General features: G+C 44.6%; 1 protein-coding gene across 5 annotated transcripts in view; it reads left to right on the top strand.

Moving 5' to 3' along the window:
* LOC126529757 (inactive histone-lysine N-methyltransferase 2E-like) overlaps positions 1-23,309 on the top strand; it is a 392,924-nt gene that overhangs the window by 63,702 nt on the left and 305,913 nt on the right. For all 5 annotated transcript variants that reach the window (XR_008612213.2, XM_055070020.2, XM_055070021.1 and 2 more), the window contains exon 4: positions 14,416-14,824. Coding sequence is in view for 4 of the 5 variants with exons in the window: in XM_055070020.2 (XP_054925995.1) it covers positions 14,416-14,824 (409 nt within the window). In the remaining variant the exon portion in view is untranslated. The remainder of the gene's footprint in view (positions 1-14,415; positions 14,825-23,309) is intronic.

Below are 23,309 nucleotides of genomic sequence, written 5' to 3'. Positions count from 1 at the left end.
AGGCGGGGGCAAACAAAGTGTGAGGAACTGTTCATCACGCAAAGGAGGGAAAAGAGGAAGAAAAGATAGATGAAGAATAGAAAAGGAAACAGCGCTGAGGAGGGAACCGAGCAAGCGGTACTATCATCAAGATCACTCTAAAAAACTATATAATACAACAAAATACATACCACATAAATACTACTAAATACATACTATGCATGAGAACGAATCACTATCATTTAATTACTTAAAAGGGGTCAAGTAGCAAAAGCATTTTTAACAAACATTTCTAGGTGCAGTGGATTGTTAGTTTCTCACGGAAAGTCGTGTGGTCGGCGGAAGAGACACTACAGTCGGGCAGAGTGTTCCGCAGCGCTATTGCGTTTGGAAAAAAAGAATCCTTCATCGAAGACGTACGGCACTGAATGTGCGCGATTGGACAGCTGTGGTTGAGGTGGGGAGAGATTCTAGGCGGGGGTTGTTGTCGAGGGTGTCTGGCTATTGGGTGATAGTAGAAAGAGTGAAGCATGCGGAGACGCGAGATGATACGACTTGATTGGAGACAGGGAAGATCGAGTGTGCGTTTTAGTTCAGTTATGCTGGTTTTACTTGAGTAGTTTGACATGATGAAGCGTGCAGCACGATTCTGAATGGCTTCTAATTCGTAGCATAAGAAGCCAGCAAACACTGACACCAGTGTCAGTGTTTGCTGGCGTCTTGTCTAATGAAAATCGGGCCCCTCGGTTAACCCCCTTTCTGCTTGTTCTAATTCGTAGGTGAGATGCTTGCGAGGGGTGCCAGATAGATGATGCATACTCCAGTTTCGGCCGAACCTATGTCTGATATGCAAGTTTTTTAATAGCAGGCGATGCAGATTTCAGGTTGCAACTTAAAAAACCAAGTGTGCGCAAGGCGTTTGCGCATATTGTTTCAATGTGAGTAACCCATGATAATGACGATGTTAAGTGAACACCTAGATACTTATACCAGTCTGTTCGTGGTATTGTAGTTGAGCTTATGTGGTACGCGTAATTTCTAATGCTGCGCTTACATGAAAAGGACATACATTGGCACTTATTAAGGTTAAGAGGTATGAACCACTTTTCACACCATGAAACAATAGTGTCTGTCTTTTTGTAGGTCAATGGAATCACCAGAGTTATGGATGGCGTTGTACATGACACAGTCAGCAAAAAGTCGAACTCTGGTTACATGGCAGGTCATTGATATAGATTAAAAATAACAGGGGGGATAAGCCTGCTCCCTGGGGGACACTGGATGTAACATCAGAAAGGTGCGAATCGTGAGAGTTAGCGGATGTGTATTGTACGCATCCTTTTAAGAAATGTTCGATCCAAGTAATCAGTGATGGGGGGATTCCAACAGTAGATAATTTAGCAAGTAGGTGATTGTGGGGGACGCGGTTGAAGGCCTTCGAAAAGTCTAAGAAGATGGCGTCAATTTGTAGGTGATCGTCCATGTGTTGCAAGATTTCATCGGTGAATTTAGAGAGCAGAGTTTCACACGATAATAGTTTTCTAAAACCATGCTGGTATGAATACAAGAAGTTAATTGATTCAAGGTAGTGCATTAGATTGGTTGCTGTGATATGTTCCAGCAGTTTAGAGGGGATACTGGTTAGAGAAATTGGACGATAGTTACATGCTTTTGTTAGATCACCAGATTTATGGATGGGAATGACTTGACCCTTTTTCTCGTGGATAACATCACCAGTACTGATTGATTGCTGGAAAAGTAAGCAAAGGACTGCACTTGACAGGGAACTGGTGTTTTTAAGTAATTTGCTGCTGATTTGATCGCAACCAGCCGAGGAGGATAATGTTAGAGTCTGTATTAGCCCAGCTACTCCATCAGCGTTAATCTGGATATCGGGCATTGTGGTCAGCGAGTGGTATGGTAATTCGTCGGAACTAAATACTGATGTGAAGTTGTTAAGGGCTGTAGCACATTTTTCAGTTTCAGTTAGTATGTTGTCGTCGTTTGATAGCTGGAGCCGAGTTTGGCGCTTAGGCAGGGAGATAATCTGAAAGAATTTATGAGGGTTAGACTGAAGGATTGACAAGAGGTCAGATGAAAAAAATGTGTTTTTGGAAGCTTTCAATTCCTTCATGTATTTTTTGACACTTAGTTCATACCTATCCCAAGCTCTGTGGTTATTAGTTAACTTTCCTTTCCGATAATGGAGTTCTTTCTTATTAAGTAGACGTTTTAGTCATTGCAAAAATCACTGGTTATTTTTGTTGATATTTATAAGGATAGTAGGGATATATATGTCTTTTAAGTTTAGCGTAGTGTTTTTATATAATTCCCAATTTGCGTTGACCGAGTGAGCATAGTATGACTGTCGAAAATCTTCGTAGAAGAGTGCAAGTTCACAGTTAAATGTGTCGAAGTTAGCTTTCTTGTAATCAGTGATTAATTTTTGCATGGGGGCTTTCTTTTTTAATGGCAATGAAATGCCGATATGAAGTACGTTGTGGTCGCTAAAGCCAGGGAGTGAAGTCACATTTTTTGTTTTCCAGGCTAGATGTTAATAAAGAGATCCAGGGTGTTCTCGCCCCTAGTTGGGCATATTATTGCTTGGTGGAGGTTAAAGTCTAGTGTAGAAACTGTTTAGGTTCACTATAGGGTGTTCTGTTGGGTACTGAAAGTAGTGGCCAATTGATGCTGGGATGATTAAAGTCTCCAAAAAGGAAGATAGGTGCAGCGGGCATATCTTTTTTTATTTGTTCTAAAGAGAGGCGTAAGAAATTACAAAATGAGGGATTATTATCTGGTGGACGGTAAAGATTCCAAACACTATTTTGCCAATTGTACTGTGCAGGCTTACCCATGTTAGTTCGATGTTGTCGTCATGATTTATCAGGGATGATGGCAAGCTGTCTTTAACGGCGATTAGTACACCTCCCCCTCGCCTATCAAGCCGATCGCGTCTGTAAACTGTAAAGTTAGGGTAGAATAGAAAAACTTCCTGGTCACCGACGTCCTTATTTAACCACGTTTCCGTTAGTAAAATCATATCGTCTGTGGTGTTGTCTATGAAGCTTTCGAGTTCGTCACGTTTTGGAATTAGACTGCGGATGTTAATGAAAGCCACGCTAATGTTAAAAAATGAATCAGGCCGGTTTTTGAATGAAGCAGGCACGGAATTTCTTGTTTGTCACTGGGGCTGGTCAGATAAGGTATCACTTGCCGACTCAGAAGATCCGTTGCCATCTACTGCAGGGCTAGACCAGTTAATGTTCGGGAAATTGAAGTCACCAAAAATAAAAATAGGACGATCAGGAAACTTTGTTTCAATTATGTTCAGAGTATCATGAAGGTGGTTAGAAAAGCTGACGGGCGTAGATGGTGTGTGGTAGCATGCACAAAATAAAAGAGCTTTATTGTTAATTGTAACCTGTACACATTTGAACTCCAGTGCAGTATCAACACTAACCTCAAAGCATTCTAGATTGGCGGACACAGCAATTAATACACCACCGCCGCGATCAAAAGAACGGTCACAGTCAAATACACGGTAACACTTTTCTGTTGAAAATATTTCATTGTTATGCACAGTTTCTTTGAGCCAAGTTTCTGTTCGTACAATGTCAGCTGCTGTAGTATCGGCCGTGCAAGATAAGCTATCACGATTGCCAATGACACTGCGTATATAAGTAAAAAGAACTGAGACGTTACGAGGTGCCTGTGCAGGTTGGTGCTCATGTTCATTGAGCTATCTCGGAGACCAAGGATCAGAGTTAGTTACAGCACATTTTTCATCTTTTTCTTGAACGCTATCAGTTATGGGGCAGTAGGCATAGCATTTTTTCTTCAGAATAAGCTTGTTAAAATAAAGACTAAACGATTTACCAGGCTCAGTTTCCTTTGCGAATTCAGCAAGCTTTTTTCCGTGCATGCCTCGTGTCCGGGGCAAATCTTCACTAATCGAGAAATCGGACTCTTTCAGCTTGTTTTTTGCGCCCATGACCCGTTCTTTAATTTTCTAGTGTGTGAACTTCACAATTATTGGTTGCATTTTCCCAGTTACAGCCTTACCGATCCTGTGCTTTAGTTTTCTGCAGATTAATTTTTAGACCCACCCTTCTGCTTTGCCTCTCCAGGTCAGTGAGCATTGTGGAGCTCTCATCCCGGGCTCTTGGGACAAAGGAACGATAACACAGTAGTGCAAACAATCACAAGGGCATTTATTGCACCTTTCATAGATCAGTGTCTGCTAGCCGAGTTGCTATCCACAAAACATGCCAATAGGCGCGCGACAAATCTAGAAGTCCAACTCACCGCGACCGGATAACGAGTGAATATGTTCGCCCCATGCTGGATCCAAATGCCTGGTCGTTCGCTCGCACGGTCACGCGAACGGTGGTGCATTCAAAGGAGGCCACGCGAGAGGGTCTCGCAGAAGCATGGATCGGTGCATGCGCGGAACGTCTGCGGCGCTCGCCGACCCGCAGCCAAAGCGGAAGCACCTTGTCCTTTCCGCGCCCAAGTAGGCGGCGTTAACAGCGCAACACTCGCGCCATCTCTCGTGCTGCGCCTCAACCAAACCAACTGCCGCGGGCATCACGCAGGCCACGCGGCGAAGCCGAATTGCAGGAGACAGGAGCTATGCGGGAAAACAGCATATCAGGGGACCAATTGCATTACTGCAATTGGTTCCCTGAGTTACTAAGCAAGTAATGTTTTAACAGTCTCGGAAGAGAACAGCAGTTTACGATAGGTAGCGAGGCACTGGAAGTGGTAAGGGAATACATCTATTTAGGACAGGTAGTGACTGCGGATCCAGATCATGAAACTGAAATAATCAGAAGAATAAGAATGGGCTGGGGTGCGCTTGGCAGGCATTCTTAGATAATGAACAGCAGGTTGCCATTATCCCTCAAGAGAAAAGTGTATAACAGCTGTGTCTTACCAGTACTCACGTACGGGGCAGAAACCTGGAGGCTTATGAAAAGGGCTCTACTTAAATTGAGGATGACGCAACGAGCTATGGAAAGAAGAATGATGGGTGTAACGTTAAGGGATAAAAAAAGAGCAGATTGGGTGAGGGAACAAACGCGAGTTAATGACATCTTAGTTGAAATTAGGAAGAAGAAATGGGCATGGGCAGGACATGTAATGAGGAGGAGAGATAACCAATGGTCATTAAGGGTTATGGACTGGATTCCAAGGGAAGGGAAGCGTAGCAGGGGGCGGCAGTAAGTTAGGTGGACGGATGAGATTAAGAAGTTTGCAGGGACAACATGACCTCAATTAGCACATGACCGGGGTAGTTGGAGAAGTATGGGAGAGGCCTTTGCCCTGTGTGGCCATAACCAGGCTGATGGTGATGATGACGACGATCCTGTGCGCGTGTTCAATGTCGAGTTCGGCTAAGGTTAAGGACATGTTCTTTTGAATAATACCTCTTATTTTCCCCATGGATTCTGCCCATGTTTCATTGGGTCCCTCTGGAACATTATAAAACACAATATTGTTTGTACGAGACCTATCCTCAAGGTCATTTAAACGGATTTTGAGTATCTCATTTTGAGGTAGTGCTCTTTCAGCGTTTTCCCTCACTGTGGTCATGTCATCCCGAACTGCGTCGAGCAACTGCAGTTTATTTTCAACAGCGTTAAGGCGGGCTGAGATGTATGTAATATTTTTACTCAGTTCCTTCTGATTTGCTGTAAGGCTTTACAGGGAATCAAATATGCGCACCTGTCCTTGTTCAGTGTTGGCGGCATGGTCCCGAAGATCATGAAGCAATGTCAAAACTTGACTATCATCACCTTAAGCTTTCGCGGATTTAGTATTAGAATTCGGTCCGGGATTCAGCTCGACATCCCCGCACAGCAACATTTTCATCACGCAGAAACACTCATGCACGTGGTTCAAGAACAGCTGTGGGCATGGGAACACGACAAGGAACGCGTTATCTGAGCGTTTAGAACATGTGTAACAAACCTTAAACAGGCAGAAGCGGAAGATATTTGTCAGCCGCATTGTAGCATTGTTCCCATGCCCACTGAACTGCTGCGGACGGTGCCAGTCGTTTAAGTAGAGCGGGTGCGTTGATGTCGATGATGATAGAGTAAACCATCCAGGGAGAGTCACAGGAACTGGCGCTGGTGTGGCAACTCGTGGGTCAACGGAGGATGTGTCTCATGGCGCTAGATTTTCAATCTGCGACACGTGTGGCAAAGCGCCATTGCAGCACCGATAAGGCGCTGCAGCGGTGCTTGGGCTGGATACTATCACGAGCTAAAACATGCAGAAGCGGAAGATATTTGTCAGCCACATTGTAACGTTGTTCCCATGCCCACTGCATCTGTAGATGCTCTCATTGAATTTTTCAGCATAATCTGGGAATCTGCTATAATGCAGTCCTGAAATTGAATGATGCCATACAGCTGGTCAAACTAAATTATAAGTTTTTAAGAGTAATCTTTGACACCTAACTAAACTTCCTAGCCTATATAAGAAGACGCAAGATTAAAGCAAATAAAGCATTGAATATCCTCAGAAGTTTCATCTTATAAGCCCTGGGCTTCTGACCAAACCTGTCTTTTATGTATTTACCAGTCTCTTGTGTGTAGCGTTCTAGACTACGCCTGCATGGTTTATAGCTCAGCCAGACAGTCTCACATTCGCTAAGTGCATCCAGTGCATAACCTTGGACTGCAACTGGTAAGTGGTGCCTACAGAACATCACATGTCCCAAGTTTATACGTTGAGTGTGATGAGTCTTCTTATAGCAGCGCAGAGCATTACTCACTTTTTCCTACACACTCAAAATTCAGTCCTCATCGCAGCACATATTTTGTTATTTTATTTCACTTTACTTTACAGGCCCCACGAGGAGCTTTGAGTAAGGGGGGCATCACTGCAAGAAAGTTGTACATGAGGATACCGTCAAGATGAGTGGAAATAATCTCTGCAAAACAGGGTTACAAATGCAGAGCTGTGGTAGTAAACGAACATCGCATAAATTTTATCCCACACATTGCTTACACACGTAATCAAACATTCTGTAAAAAAAGTGTAGTTTAAAGCATCATCACACAACATCATCACACAATGCAACTTGCGCTTGCACTATACAAACGAACATAACATAATTAGGCTGCTTGTCCTGCAATATGAGGAATATTGTCGAGATTATGACACTCCTCATGAAGTCCTCCAGGTTGCCAAAAAGCTACAACAATTGCCCCCGGGGTGCGATTTCACACAGTTATGTGACTGAACATAACACATCTAAAGAGACACCGTGCATGAACATATACAAGAGTTCCGTGTTCTTCAAGATAAATATCAAAATCGCATCTAATTTTACACTGATGGCATAAAACAAAAGAACGTGTAGGTGTGTGGGGGGAGGGGGGGCTTAACGGGAAATTGGGAAACAAGTATTTGACAATCATCAGCCTGGTTACGCCCACTGCAGGGCAAAGGCCTCTCCCATACTTCTCCAACAACCCCGGTCATGTACTAATTGTGGCCATGTCGTCCCTGCAAACTTCTTAATCTCATCTGCCCACCTAACTTTCTGCCGCCCCCTGCTCCGCTTCCCTTTGCTTGGAATCCAGTCCGTAACCCTTAATGACCATCGGTTATCTTCCCTCCTCATTACATGTCCTGCCCATGCCCATTTCTTTTTCTTGATTTCAACTAAGATGTCATTAACTCACGTTTGTTCCCTCACCCAATCTGCTCTTTTCTTATCCCTTAACGTTACACCCATCATTCTTCTTTCCATAGCTCGTTGCGTCATCCTCAATTTAAGTAGAGCCCGTTTCATAAGCCTAGAGGTTTCTGCCCCGTACGTGAGTACTGGTAAGACACAGCTGCTATACACTTTTCTCTTGAGGGATAATGGCAACCTGCTGTTCATGATCTGAGAATGCCTGCCGAACACACCCCAGCCCATTCTTATTCTTCTGGTTATTTCCGTCTCATGATCTGGATCTGCCGTCACTACCTGCCCTGAGTAGATGTATTCCCTTACCACTTCCAGTGCTTCGCTACCTATTGTAAATTACTGTTCTCTTCCGAGACTGTTAAACATTACTTTAGTTTTCTGCAGATTAATTTTTAGACCCACAATTCTGCTTTGCCTCTCCAGGTCAGTGAGCATGTATTGCAATTGTTCCTCTGAGTTACTAAGCAAGGCAATATCATCAGCGAATCGCAAGTTACTAAGGTATTCTCTGTTAACTTTTATCCCCAATTCTTCCCAATCCTTGTCTCTGAATACATCCTGTAGACACCCTGTGAATAGCATTGGAGTGATCGTATCTCCCTGCCTGACGCCTTTCTTTATTGGGATTTTGTTGCTTTCTTTATGGAGGACTACGATGGCTGTGGAGCCGCTATAGATATCTTACAGTGTTTTTACATACGGCTCGTCTACACCCTGATTCCGTAATGCCTCCATGACTGCCGAGGTTTCGACAGAATGAAACCCTTTCTCGTAATCAATGAGAGCTATATATAAGGGTTGGTTATATTCCGCACATTTCTCTATCGCCTGATTGATAGTGTGGATATGGTGTATTGTTGAGTAGCCTTTACGGAATCCTGCCTGGTCCTTTGCTTGACAGAAGTCTAAGGTGTTCCCGATTCTATTTGCGATTACCTTAGTAAATAGTTTGTAGGTGACTGACAGTAACCTGATCGGTCTATAATTATTCAAGTCTTTGGCGTTCCCTTTCTTATGGATTAGGATTATGTTAGCATTCTTCCAAGATTCTGGTATGCTCCAGATCATGAGGCATTCCGTATACAGGGTGGCCAGTTTCTGTAGAACAATCTGCCCACCATCCTTCAACAAATCTGCTGTTACCTGATCCTCCCCAGCTGCCTTCCCCCTTTGCATAGCTCCCAAGGCTTTCTTTACTTCTTTCGGCGTTACCTGTGGGATTTCGAATTCCTCTAGACTATTCTCTCTTCCCTTATCGTCGTGGGTGCCACTGCTACTGTATAAATCTCTAAAGAACTCCTCAGCCACTTGAACTATCTCATCCATATTAGTAATGATATTGCTGGCTTTGTCTGTTAACGCATACACCTGATTCTTGCCAATTCCTAGTTTCTTCTTCACTGCTTTTAGGCTTCCTCCATTCCTGAGAGCATGTTCAATTCTATCCATGTTATACTTCCTTATGTTAGCTGTCTTACGCTTGTTGATTAACTTCGAAAGTTCTGCCAGTTATGTTCTAGCTGTAGGGTTAGAGGCTTTCATACATTAGTGTTTCTTGATCAGATCTTTCGTCTCTTGCGGTAGCTTACTCGTATCCTGTCTAACGGAGTTACCACCAACTTCTATTGCACACTCCTTATGATGCCCACAAGATTGTCGTTCTTTGCTTCGACACTAAGCTCCTCTTCCTGAGTTAAAGCCGAATACCTGTTCTGTAGCTTGATCTGGAATTCCTCTATTTTCCCTCTTACCGCTAACTCATTGATCGGCTTCTTATGTACCAGTTTCTTCCGTTCCCTCCTCAGGTCTAGGCTAATTCGAGTTCTTACCATCCTATGGTGACTGCAGCGCACCTTGCCGAGCACGTCCACATCTTGTATGATGCCAGGGTTAGCGCAGAGTATATAGTCTATTTTATTTCTAGTCTCGCCGTTCGGGCTCCTCCACGTCCACTTTCGGCAATCGCCGCTTGTGGAAGAAAGTATTCATTATCTGCATATTATTCTGTTCCGCAAACTTTACTAATAACTCTCCTCTGCTATTCTTAGTGCCTATGCCATATTCTCCCACTGCCTTGTCTCCAGCCTGCTTCTTGCCTACCTTGGCATTGAAGTCGCCCAGCAGTATAGTGTATTTTGTTCTCGTCTCTCCGCTAAGCCCTGGTAGCACAGGACGTGCCCGCTTTTTAGCACTGTACAGTCGACTCCCGTTAATACGAAGTTCTCGGGCACCGCAAAAAACTTCGAATTAAACGAACCTCCAATTAAGCACAAAGCACAAAAACAGCACTTTATTGGTAGCGAAATCGAGTACTTTCCCTAAGAAAAATAGTCGGTCATCTTGCTCTGTTTCTTCTTGCCGAATCGCGCTGCTGAAAGCAAGTTCTGCAGGCTGTAGATGTGGCGGAACGCTTCTTCCGCGTTACCTTCAGCGGCAAGGAAGCGCTCCGCGAGACCAAGGCCCGGCCCGCAGCTACATCGGCAGCCTTAGGTGGCAGCTCGTCTTCAACGTCATAGTTGCTTTCCTGGGGCCGAATAATCTCCACAATCTCTTTATCCGTTAGTGCACCGCACGTTTCGACCGCCTTGTCTACGGCGACGTAATCTTCAAAATTGACGTCCCCGAGAGCATCACCAAAATCAGTGCTGTCAAGCTCGCTTGTTGACGCTTCCTCCGAAGAAGCTTTCACAAAACCGTAAGCCCTGAAGCAGTTTGCGATTGTTTCTTGCTTCACACGATCCCATGCTCGCGCTAACATTTGAATGGCACTGAGCAGGCTCACCTCGTATTTTGCGGAATTATTCATGCGCTTGAGGAGGTGCCACCTGTACAGGACCTTAACATTCTTGATGATGCCTTGGTCCATTGGCTGCAATACAGCTGTTGTGTTTGCAGGCACAAATGCGAGGCGTATTGCACTTAAGGCTGGCACATTCACGTGAGCACTGCAGTGATCGACAAGGAACAACACCTTGCGGTTCGAAGAAGCAAACTTGCGGTCCAATTTCGTTACCCAGTTCTTGAAGATTTCGGCCGTCATCCACGCTCTCTTGTTCGACTCGCAGTCCACAGGCACCGTCTTTATGCCTTTAAAAACACCTCGGCTTGGCGGCTTTCCCTATCACAAGTAAGCGACATCGTTCCGTGCCAGTCATGTATGCCGCGATCAGCACCGACACCCTCCTTGGGGGGGGGGGGCGAATAGTTCCCTAGCCTGCTAGATTTTATTAGGCTTCACTACATCTTGAAGAAGTTGCAGCCACTGACCAAGTCAAGGTGAAAAAATATGCAGACATTTTGGAACACGTATGGGTTGCTTGGTCCGACTAAATTGGGCAAGCAGCATGTGTAGTTTTTTAAGCCAATATGCCTAAATTTGCTTAAATGTGTGTATAGCCCTATTTGAACATATTCGGCTTAAAAATTGACTCACGGCTCTTGCCTGCTTTGTGTGATCAAGGAATCCATATGAGTTCCGTATTGTCTCAGCCCCACTAGAAGAAAAACGTGTGCGGCGCGCTGGCAGAGGCAAAACGTGCACCGAAAAAGCTGCATCATGTCAGCTTTCTTGTGCTGTGGGAGGGATCAGTTCGGGGGTCGATTTTTTGTAGCTTGCCATGGTGGTGAGTGAGCCATTATCGAAGGATACAAATGAGAGCGCCCCCTTCAGCGATGGGCGTGCAGGAAACCGGTATCGTGCAGATCCGTCCGAACGCTCGATTGTGGCTTGTGTCCGGAGTCAGCCAGATTGCATGTTTCTCACCATCGTCTGCTTGCATAATCTCTCGCTCCCACTTGTTTTGTCTGGCTTGGTGTAGTCTCGTTCGTGCTTGCTTTGAGTGCTTTCTTTACAATGATGAGTTTAAACCGAGGTGTACAGGTGGAAAGGTTTTCATATCCGATTCTGTACGACCACACGGACCCTGAATACAAGTATGCGGAGGCGACACCGAGTATGTCATTCTCCTTGTCTTTTGAATGTGGCGACACTACTACAGAAGGGAGCACACCAACAGGATTATGATCAGTGGAAACGACGTCTGCACTTTCATAGGACATGACTCGCGTTAAGAACGGAGGACGTAAACAGAGTGCTGATCTGTCAGCAGATAAAGCATGCGACATCTCGCACCTACGCGCAGAGGCGAGAATTTTATGCTGTCCTGCCGCAGCGCCTCACCACCAGTCGGTGTGGCTGTGCTGCTGCAGCTGAGTTTTAACGCCGCTAGTATGGATGGGTCCTTGCATGGTTTTTTCACCTTGACCTGATCAGTGACCCTATCTTCTTCTTCATCATATTACCTGACCAGACAAACTTTTGTCGAACTCTTGACTGTATCTAGCATTTTGCCTACCTGATCTCGATCTTAACTTTCATATTTAAAACCTCTATCACTGTGCTGTACCATTACCTGCACTTAGAGTGATTCTGGTTCTGTCAATCTCTCATGCTTTTCTTGCACCAATACTCTAATCATCTCTAATAGTCTCGACTGCTGACCAGTTAAATCTTCCATCTTTGAACAGCAGCGCTTCTGGAAGATGGTACACTTCCTGTGCATCTTGCTGAGTCAATATCTTGACATTCCATTACGATGTGCCGAGTCAGTCCCAGGCATTTTCCTTTTTTTGTAGCACGCACATGCTTCATCCTGTGGTGTATATTTGCTCCAGTATGTTTTTGTCTGCGGGCAGCCAGCTTGGGCCTCAAATTGTTTTTAATTTGTGGGCGCCATGCGATGACGGCTGTGAGCGTTAGGCATGGTCAGCCATGGTTCCAAATCTCGGACACTGTGCACCATGCCGATGCATTGCTCTTGTCAGGATTTGTACCGCACGTGCTGGTGCTATTATAGCCCGACCTTCTTGCAGTTTGTTGACAAGTTTTTGCGGACAAGACACTATCCAGCAGGAATGTTCAGTTGTTTTTACTGCTGAAACTTTAAAACCTCGAAATAATGAAAGTTGCTATTTAACCAAGTTTTTCGCTGCAAGTACAAGTTTTATTATATCGAGGTTTGACTGTATTGCATAAAATTTGGAATGCAATAGTTCCTTCAGAAAAAGAAATCTAGCCCTGTGAAATATGGCCATTTTCCCCACGTCAAAAAAAGAATTAACCATTTCAAAGTTATACTGAACCATGGGAACTGTGTACGAGTTTAGTAGCATTTCAGATTTAAACATCTGCGAGTTTGACTCGATGGAGTGTAAGTGAAAAAAAGACATAATATGGCTCCAGAACTTGCAATTCATTATTTGTGCTCGCATAGTCTCCTTTGTTATAAAGAGTAAGCATTTTCTTAGTTGTTTTGCTGGAAAGCAGATTACAAGGAAAAGTATTATGGACGACATTGTAATTGTAAATTTTTGCTAAGTATGTGAGATAGAATTTATCTGGGTGTGCTGCTTAAAGCAGGCTGCTGCGAGTGTTGGAGAATGGGTAGTCATGCATGTTGATTCACTGAACGATTGGGATAAGCCAAAGTTTATACATGGGCTCAAGAACTCATTAGCCAAGTTGTTCCTTGATAGTGTAGACATTAGATGAGACCAGTCTATTGAAGGGAAATCAAAATGGCCAAAAAGCATAACAGGCAAATTTGGGTATGTAGTAGAAATAGTGTCATGGAACAATGACATTAACGGCAAGTCATGCGTAGAAGGGTAGCTTTGCAACATACCCAGACCATTTCCAAAGGTTTTGATAAGTTAACAGGCATTGTGCAGCGATGGGTACACCATTATCAGCCCATAGACTGCTGTCTCTATCTCTACGAAAGATGGCATAATTATAGAAGTCTGATAGGATCATTCATGAATCAGTTGAGCCATTATTCTGTTAGAACTAGATGAATGGATGAGATCACATAAGGAGCCATGCTTAGGAATGATGCTGCATATATTAATAAAAAAAGTAGGGACTGGGTCTGGTTGGGAGTGATGTTTGTGCGACAGTTGGTTGAGAGTTGCAGGCTGGGTTCTTTTTGTAATGGTTCTTTTTTTAGGTAGCAAGGTCAAACACATAAGTTTTGTTACCGCATAAGAGTTTGTCAAACCGGAGTGTAAATGGGACTTGCATGTATTTACTCAACTTAAATGAGTGTTTTCAAGCAAGGCGTATACGAGGCCAGAAACATTAGCTGATGCTGAACCACTTAGCTTACTTCCTAAAGACATTAAGTGATTTTTGGGCTTGAAAAGGGGCAAATTTGGCAACGATTGGCCTTGACGTACCCTGGCGAAACGACCCTAGATGGTGAGCATGCTCAGGGTTATGAGGTGCACTTTGCCATGTTCAATTAGGTGTTTTTCAGAATACATCCATGTTTTGTTTTGTGTGTCCTTCAGGCTATAAAGCATAGGATTGCACCGCCGAAATCTGCAGGGACTGCCAATATTCAGACTGGGAGCATGCAGTCTTTATTCACTTGCCTCTTCAAACAGTGCATGTTCACTTGTCTTTGTAATACTGTTAAAGACACGCAATCCAATTCAATTTTAGTCAGTACAGTTTCAAGTCGCTGAATCCCTTTCATGGTCGTTGAACGTCTACTTGATTTAATTGATTGATCAAGTTTTGCACGTTTGGCCACACGGCAGTTTTTTCAATATATTAAACAGTTCATAAGGGTTGGGTCCAGGGTTTACTATTACTGCATGAGTTAGTCCTCTTATCAAGGTACATTTGGCCTTTTTGAGATAAAGCCTACACTGTGCAGGATCACAACTATGGTGCTCCACCGCCTGTGACGCCCCCCCAGAGCCCACCACCATCACCACTGTCTCCACCCAGCGAAGGACAGCCAGCCCTCAATGGCACGCCCCCCCCGGGACTTCTGCTTGAGGTGGGCAGTCCTCCCCCGCTGACTAATGGCGGGTCGCCTGCCGACAGGAAAGAGGAGTGCGCCCCAAATGAGGAAAGTGTGACGCGCTGCATCTGTGGCTTCAACCAGGACGACGAGTACATGATCTGTTGTGACCAGTGCCTGGTTTGGCAGCATGTGGACTGCATGGGCCTGGACCGCAGCCGCATACCTGAGACATACCTGTGTGAGCGCTGCTGCCCAAGACGTGTGGATCGGCAGCGGGCCCGCTCTCTCCAGACACGCAAAAAGCACCAGATGGCCCGTGAGTGTGATCGCTAAAACATTGGCAGTTGTTTCTTAAATACACTGGAAGCATAGCGCGCAAAGGACCATCCACAAAGACTAGACAGGACAAGCGCTAACTTTCAACACAGCGTTTATTGCGAACCAGGAGTATATATACGCAACTGATTCTGCTAAGGGAAAGAAGGACATAAAAGCTTGACAAAAAATGCCATGTCGTCGTGCCATGAACTCAAGCTCTATAGGTGATAATGCAACAGATGGCTTGCTGACGCATAGATCACCTGCCCGTGCAATCTTGGATGCTTCCTTGATTTCCCTTGTCAGGTCATTGCGGTGCCAATACAAAATGACTGTCTTATCGAGCGAAGGATGGCAAGGTGGTTGTGCAATACACTTATTACAATGGGCTGACAGTTGACCGTCTGTGGAAATATTGCCCACTTTATTACTGTGCTCTTGGAGACGCACATTCAAACATCTGAGCGTTTGGCCAGTGTAGTACCTTCCACACGAGAGTGGAATTTTGTACACAACCCCCCTCCTGCAAGGCACGTAGGCATCTCTGTGTTTAATTATGCATTCAGGCATCCGCATTCGACTAGGGCAGCTCTTTTTGCAGACACTCAACAGCTTTCTGGGCGCTGTGAAAACCCCTTTTATGTCAGAACGTTGCCCTACCTTCCATAGATTGCGTACACCTTATGCAGGTAAGGTATCATGGCTACTTTTTCTTTCTTCCTTTTTCTTCCATTTTCTTTTTCTCTTCCACTCTCTGCTCGTCTTTCATGCGTGATGCAATTTTCTTTCTGCGATGCAAGCCTTTGGCGACAGAAACATTAATATGTTTGGGATAACCCGCTGCCTCCAAACGCTCTACCTGCTTTTGTACACTTTCTTCGACGGCATGTTTGCATGACTTGCAGAGTGCACTCTACAAGAAGGAAAGAACGATGGTTCTCCCTTACGAGCTTCGAGGGAGCAGAAATAAACGGCAAAGGAGGCTTGTTAGCCCTGGGCTCATACACCCAGCAAGCATGATCGTTGTTAAAACGGAGCCACATATCTAAAACCTAATGCTGTCCTGCCCGGGCAACTCATGAGTAAACGTAAGCGGTCTAAAGCACGCGATAAGTTAGTCTAAAGTACGAGCGACAATAGGGTCTGAAAAAAAAAAACGGTCCATTTAAAACAATTAAAAAGTCATGAACATAACGAAATATTTTTAAAACCCTCAGATCATCTAGTCGCTCAAAAAGAGCCTTGCCATAATGAGCTAAAAACAAATCGCTTAAAACCGGTGCAATACATGATACTATGCAAACACCCTGCTTTTGCAGGTAAATGTTATTGTCAAAGGCACCAAAAGTTGATGTCAAATACAAGGATAAAAGCTCTAAGAAGCCTGCCGTACTCATATCACAGGCATTCTGGAAATCGACGGCACCACATTCATCAATTGCGGCCTCAACACAGGACAGCAGACCATCGTGCGGCAATGAATAAAACAAGTCCTTGATATCAACAGAAAAAGCTTTGATATTTTTGTGGTCACTAGATCTGATAAGTCAATAATGGCTGAAGAATCTTTTGTGAAGAAAGGATCAACCACACTAAGCAATTTAAGGTGCTCTTGCAAAAAACTTGCAACACACTTCTGCCATGTACCTGACTCTGACACGATGACGCGAAACGGGCGTTCCACTTTGTGAGTCTTGACCGAAAAACATGTCTAGACAGTCATAGTCGCCACCCTTCATTTGCTTCAGAACGTTCATCAGGTTGAGCTGCTCGCACAAATTCTTCACTGTGTGGAGTTGCCTTAAGTGGGGAGGCTACCCTGAAGACAGAACTTTCTTATTTTTTAGGATATCCGGATGGAACTTTCAGGGTATGTTCACACCACTGAACTAATAGGAACTGCAAAGTTTCATGAAGACGAGTTTATTAGTTCCACAGTTATTGAGGTCTAACTAGGTGGTTCATGTATATGCCTGAGGAAGAGCCTGGAGAAATGCCAGGACATTGTAGGAAGCTGAAATTCTCTGTGATGATCCCTTGATAGATATCCAAGAGGGCTTCAGAGCCCCTTTTCTTCAATTTCCCCTCCAAAAAATTTTTAGACAACATTGAATTTGGTGTCGCCAGTAACGACCACATTCATCAAAATTTAATTGCTTACTATGAATTAACTGCACGAGCTTTAAAAAAAAGAAGCCTGTTACCCCCTGGCAAAGTCATTCAGGGACAGAATAAAAAAATGGCATAGAAATCTGAAGAGCGATTCTTGAGATATCATCTTCCCCAGCACCACTACTAGTGAAAAAATCCATTCTGAGAAAACAGGCCTTAAAGTTGAACACGTGGGTTTTTTATTATAAAGCTGCCTGTATAAGCTACCTGTTTATTATAAAGCTCCTGTATAGCGAATGTGACGTTGTGGAGGGCATCTCCGATCACAAGGCGGTAATTGTCCACCTAGATATTGCTCTACAGCCCAATAAACCAACATATAGTACTGTCCATGACTTTTCCCGAGCTGACGACAATTCTATTGTCGCCTTGCTTGCATCACACTTTGATGAGTTTATGTTTTGGAGTGATGCCTTAGGTGTTGACTTGTTAGTTGAAATGTTTCACAACATTGTCAAAGAGTGCATAGCTAATTTCGTACCAAAAAAATGTGTAAAGCGAAACCCGAAGCACCCTTGGTACACTAGGGAGATTATACAGTTGATTCGCCGGATAAAGCGCTTCCGCCGTGGCTCTCGCACTCGGAATGTCCGAGAAAACTCAATGCTCACATCACTCAAACAAAGTCTTAAGACTAAAATGCAGCACGCTAGAGACTACTACTATAACAACACTCTGACGACATTCCTAAAAGACAACCCATCCAAATTCTGGAAAACGGTTGTTCCTCCTGTGTCCAACTCAACTTCTATGGTCATTAACGGACAGTCGTGTTCAAATGCTGTCATGATCTCTGAAGCGTTCAATACATATTTTAAATCTGTTTTTATTGAAGATAACGGCATTATCCCTACGTTTCACTGTGGTAGTGCTTCGGCATGTTTTCCAAAACTTCAGATAAAGCTTAGCGGAGTTCACGGCCTCTTGTTAAACATTGATACTAGTAAAAGTGCAGGACCAGATAACGTTCCAAACACGTTTTTAAAGACATACTCAGAATACTGTGCACGGTATCTCACTATCATCTTTCAAAAATCTGTCGAATCGCAAACTGTTCCCAGTGTCTGGAAGGTTGCTCAAGTTGTACCGATACACAAATCTGGCATTAGGCAAACAATTTCTAATTATAGACCAATTTCATTATTATCTACTTGTTGTAAACTACTAGAACACATAATTCATAAGCATATTATACAGTACCTCAACGATAACAACATTCTTTCACATCATCAGCATGGTTTTAGATCGGGATTTTCCTCGGTTACGCAACTAATTGAATTCACTCACGACGTCGCTACTACACTTAACAATCGTGGCCAGATTGACGCCATATTTGTTGACTACTCCAAAGCATTTGACAAGGTATGTCATGCTAAGTTACTTATGAAGCTTGACTCTTTATTTAGAGGCATACACGGCAATCACTTGCTTGGCTGGATAAGAGACTACTTGCATCTGCAGTCCCAGTTTGTCTCATTTAATCAGGCGCACTCATCTTCAGTCGGTATTTCTTCCGGCGTACCACAGGGCTCCGTATTGGGACCACTTTTATTCATTATTTACCTTAATGATGTCGAGAGTGTTGTTAATAACACTGCTGTTAAGCTCCGTTTGTATGCAGACGACTGTGTCTTGTACTCTAACATCGTCAGTGTCAATGCCCAGGAGATGCTGAATAACACGTTCAATGCCTTCTGCAACTGGAGCAAGACCTGGCAAATGGAAATCAACTTCGATAAAATGGTATCGATGACCTTTTCGAACAAAAAGGAACCCCTGAAATTTGCCTACAGTAATGACGAGAAGATTTTGACTTCTGTCACAGAGTTCAAATATCTTGGCGTAATTTTTTCTTCCAACTTAAAATGGCACAAACACGTCGACTTCATTTGTTCCAGGGCTCTAAAACGACTTGGATATTTAAAAATAACAATAAAACCAGCAACCAAGGAATGCAAACTAGCAGCTTACAGATCCCTCGTGAGGCCCACTCTAGAATATGCATCTGTTGTCTGGTCACCCCACTGCGTATCTGATGTATCAAAGCTTGAGGCTGTGCAGAAAAAAGCTATTAGATTTATTTATAATCGATACGATCGCAATTTCTCCCCTTCTCTGCATGCTGGCCTGCTATCGCTTGAGCCGTTGGCACATAGGCGCACGTGTGAATGGATTATAATGTTGCACAAAATTGTATATGCTTCTGTCATTGTAGACGTACCTGTGACATTTGTTGGCTCCTCAGCGCGTGTAACGCGAAGAGCCAATCCCTTGAATATTGTTCCCTTTCGAGCTCACTTAGATAGCTTCAAATTTTCTTTCTTGCCATTTACCATTGAATTGTGGAACACGCTACATACTAATCTCCGAGCATTGCCACTTGAGCGTTTTGTTGACGAAGTTCGTTTACATGTGACATGTTGATTGTATGTTATCTTGATGTACTTACCCACTCCTGCTATGTCTCAATTTTGAGACAGCAGTATTTGTAAATAAATAAAATAATAAATTATTATAAAGCTCCTGCATAGCTTCTAATTAGCTCTTGCGGCTCCAGGCACACTCAATGTGTCGGATTTTTGACTGGCGACAGCCGACAGCACAGTTCCGCCGCTAAAAAGCGTCTACACAGTCGGCACTCACTACGGAAGATCGGACGTTCGATGCTCGTACGGTAAAAACTCGTTAGTTCTGACTTCTAGGGACTGTAAGTTATGTCCAAATTAACCGAATATCCGAATTATCGAACGGACAACAAAAACAATAAATGCACGACTTTCATCAACATACCTTTACTGCGCAAAGTAATCGAAGATGCTCGTCTGCTTTTGCGCAGAAACCCGTGTGGATACTATTTTTCGAAGTCCTTCCAGGTGCTTAGCAGCTCGCATGCTGTCTGCAACGTCCCAACAAAACTCTCCCAACACAGCGAGTGCTTGCGCTGCTTCCTTCGCAGTGCGAGGGGGCCGAGGCTGCTCCTCTCGCGGCTCCTCTTCCTCCTCAGGATCTTCGCCGTGCAGCACGTCCCTGACAATTTCTTCTTCGGTAAGCGAGCCGGCTGTAGCAACGCCGCCATCACTGCCGACGCAATCAACGAGTGTCACCGCATCTGGCAGAACTCCTCCGAAATTCTCGCAGTCATCTCCATTGTCGTCTAGCGACACTTCGGCCACTGCATCATCGCCAGGCTCACACACAACGAAGCCACTGTGTCTAAAACAGTTGGTGACGACGTGCGCGGGCGTGTTGTGCCAAGCGTGGGCAAGAATATTGACCGCACTCAAAAGATTCACGTCGTACCGCTTGCCGACTTCATGGCACAGGGGCATACGTTCCAGCACATGCCTGCGGTATTTGGTCTTGACATACTGAATTATGCCTTGGTCCATTGCTTGGAGGGCCGATGTTGTGTTCGGCGGCAAGAAAACAACTTCTATGTTGTCCAGTCCGGTGACATTGTTATGCGCAATACAGTTGTCCAGCACCATTAACACTGCGGTTCTTTGCAGAAAAATGTCGGTCTAACTTCTGCATCCAGCCTTGAAAAATTTCCGACGTCATCCAGGCCTTTCTATTCGCTTGGTATTCCATCGGAAGAGCAGGCATGTTCTTAAAGCACCATGGCTTTTGTGCCTTTCCAATGACGACAAGTGGCAAGCGCTCTGTTCCTGTCATGTTGGTGGCTAAAAGAATGGTGACGCGTTCCTTGGATCTTTTGCCACCGATGCACGGATCTCCTTTCATGGTCACAGTCTTGTCTGGCAAAGCCTTAAAGAAAAGTGCTGTTTCATCAGCATTAAATATGTCATTTGAATCGTAGGCGGCGATGTGTTCGAGCAGCTGAGCGTTCTTCCAGTTGTTGGCAACGTCTTCGTTGACAGCACCTCTTTCACCGCACACAGTCTTAAAAATGAGGCCATGTTGCTCTCTGAAGCATGCACACCACCCTTCCAATGCTTTGAATTCATCAATATGCATCATCAGTGCAAACCTCTTGGCTTGCGCCATGATGAGGGGTCCACTCAATGGCAGGCTTTCATTACGCGAGTCAACCACCCACCGAAGCAAAGCCTCTTCCAACTCTGGATGAGCTGCTGTTCGCAGACGCCTTCGTGACGCTCGGAACTTCTCGCTTTCGAACGCTTGAAGATTTCGTTCATTTTTCACATACTTGCTCAAGGTACTTCTTTTCACGTCGTACTTCTTCATGGCTTCTTGTCGAGAGAGCCTGTTCTTCAGGGCCCGCAAAATTTCCACCTTGGTAGCCAAGTCCTTGCCTCGTATTTGGGCCGCTTCGCCAGCGTTGCCATCGGCGGAGAATGCAGTGACACGGGCGCACAACAGAAACGCTTCGCTATTTCCCGGACACAGGTAAGAAGTTCCGCTGCATCTGTTCTTGGTTGGACAACGAAGTAGCGAAGCGTACGCCAACGGCCGAAAGTGATTCCTGCGTGTCCCAGGGAGTGAATGTTCTCTTAAAATGTGGACAGGAGCGTCCTGATGTGCAACTGAAACAAGTGGCTTCTTCCCTTCAGGAGAACTGCCTGTGTTCTGCCAGCGGATAAAGAGGGTGTTTTTGCAGTCCTGAGGCACTAGGTGTTCCGTTCAAAGGCATACGAAGCCGTCCATGCTGTCTTTAAGGCAACTCCACGCGTTTCGCTGAGGGAGGTCAAGTCACCAGCGAAGAAGTTGTGCGAGCAGCTCAACCTGATGAGCGTTCTGAAGCAAATGGAGGGTAGCGACTATGACTGTCTGGGCGTGTTTTTTTCGGCCAAGACACGCAAAGTAGAATGCCTGTTTCGCGTCATCGTGTCAGAGTCAGGTACATGGCAGAAGTGTGTCGCAAGTTTTTTGCAAGAGCACCTTAAATTGCATAGTGTGGTTGATCCTTTCTTCACAAAAGATTCTTCAGTCACTATTGACTTTGTCAAGTCTAGTGACCGCAAAAATATCAAATCCTTTTCTGTTGACATCAAAGACTTGTTTTATTCATTGCCGCATGGTGGTCTGCTGTCCTGTGTTGAGGCAGCAATTGATGAATGCAGTACCGTCGATTTCCAGAATGCCTGTGATATGAGTACGGCAGGCTTCTTAGAGCTTTTATCCTTGCATTTGACATCAACTTTTGGTGCCTTTGACAATAACATTTACCTGCAAAAGCAGGGCGTTTGCATATTATCATGTATTGCACCGGTTTTAAGCGATTTGTTTTTAGCTCATTATGGCAAGGCTCTTTTTGAGTGACTAGATGATCTGAGGGTTTTAAAAATATTTCGGTATGTTCATGACTTTTTAATTGTTTTAAATGGACCGTTTTTTTTTCAGACCCTATTGTCGCTCGTATTTTAGACTAACTTATCGCGTGCTTTAGACCGCTTACGTTTACTCATGAGTTGCCCGGGCAGGACAGCATTAGGTTTTAGATATGTGGCTCCGTTTTAACAACGATCATGCTTGCTGGGTGTATGAGCCCAGGGCTAACAAGCCTCCTTTGCCGTTTATTTCTGCTCCCTCGAAGCTCGTAAGGGAGAACCATCGTTCTTTCCTTCTTGTAGAGTGCACTCTGCAAGTCATGCGAACATGCCGTCGAAGAAAGTGTACAAAAGCAGGTAGAGCGTTTGGAGGCAGCGGGTTATCCCAAACATATTAATGTTTCTGTCGCCAAAGGCTTGCATCGCAGAAAGAAAATTGCATCACGCATGAAAGACGAGCAGAGAGTGGAAGAGAAAAAGAAAATGGAAGAAAAAGGAAGAAAGAAAAAGTAGCCATGATACCTTACCTGCATAAGGTGTACGCAATCTATGGAAGGTAGGGCAACGTTCTGACATAAAAGGGGTTTTCACAGCGCCCAGAAAGCTGTTGAGTGTCTGCAAAAAGAGCTGCCCTAGTCGAATGCGGATGCCTGAATGCACAATTAAACACAGAGATGCCTACGTGCCTTGCAGGAGGGGGGTTGTGTACAAAATTCCACTCTCGTGTGGAAGGTACTACACTGGCCAAACGCTCAGATGTTTGAATGTGCGTCTCCAAGAGCACAGTAATAAAGTGGGCAATATTTCCACAGACGGTCATCTGGCAGCCCATTGTAATAAGTGTGTTGCACAACCACCTTTCCATCCTTTGCTTGATAAGACGGTCATTTTGTATTGGCACCGCAATGAGCTGGCAAGGGAAATCAAGGAAGCATCCAGGATTGCACGGGCAGGTGACCTATGCATCAGCAGGCCGTCTGTTGCATTATCACCTTTAGAGCTTGAATTCATGGCATGACGACATGGCATTTTTTGTCAAGCTCTTATGTCCTTCTTTCC

This window comes from Dermacentor andersoni, chromosome 9, assembly GCF_023375885.2.
Source record: "Dermacentor andersoni chromosome 9, qqDerAnde1_hic_scaffold, whole genome shotgun sequence".
Taxonomy (NCBI): domain Eukaryota; kingdom Metazoa; phylum Arthropoda; class Arachnida; order Ixodida; family Ixodidae; genus Dermacentor; species Dermacentor andersoni.
The sequence above is the reverse complement of the archived record's forward strand: the minus strand, read 5'-3'. Positions and strand labels throughout refer to the sequence as shown.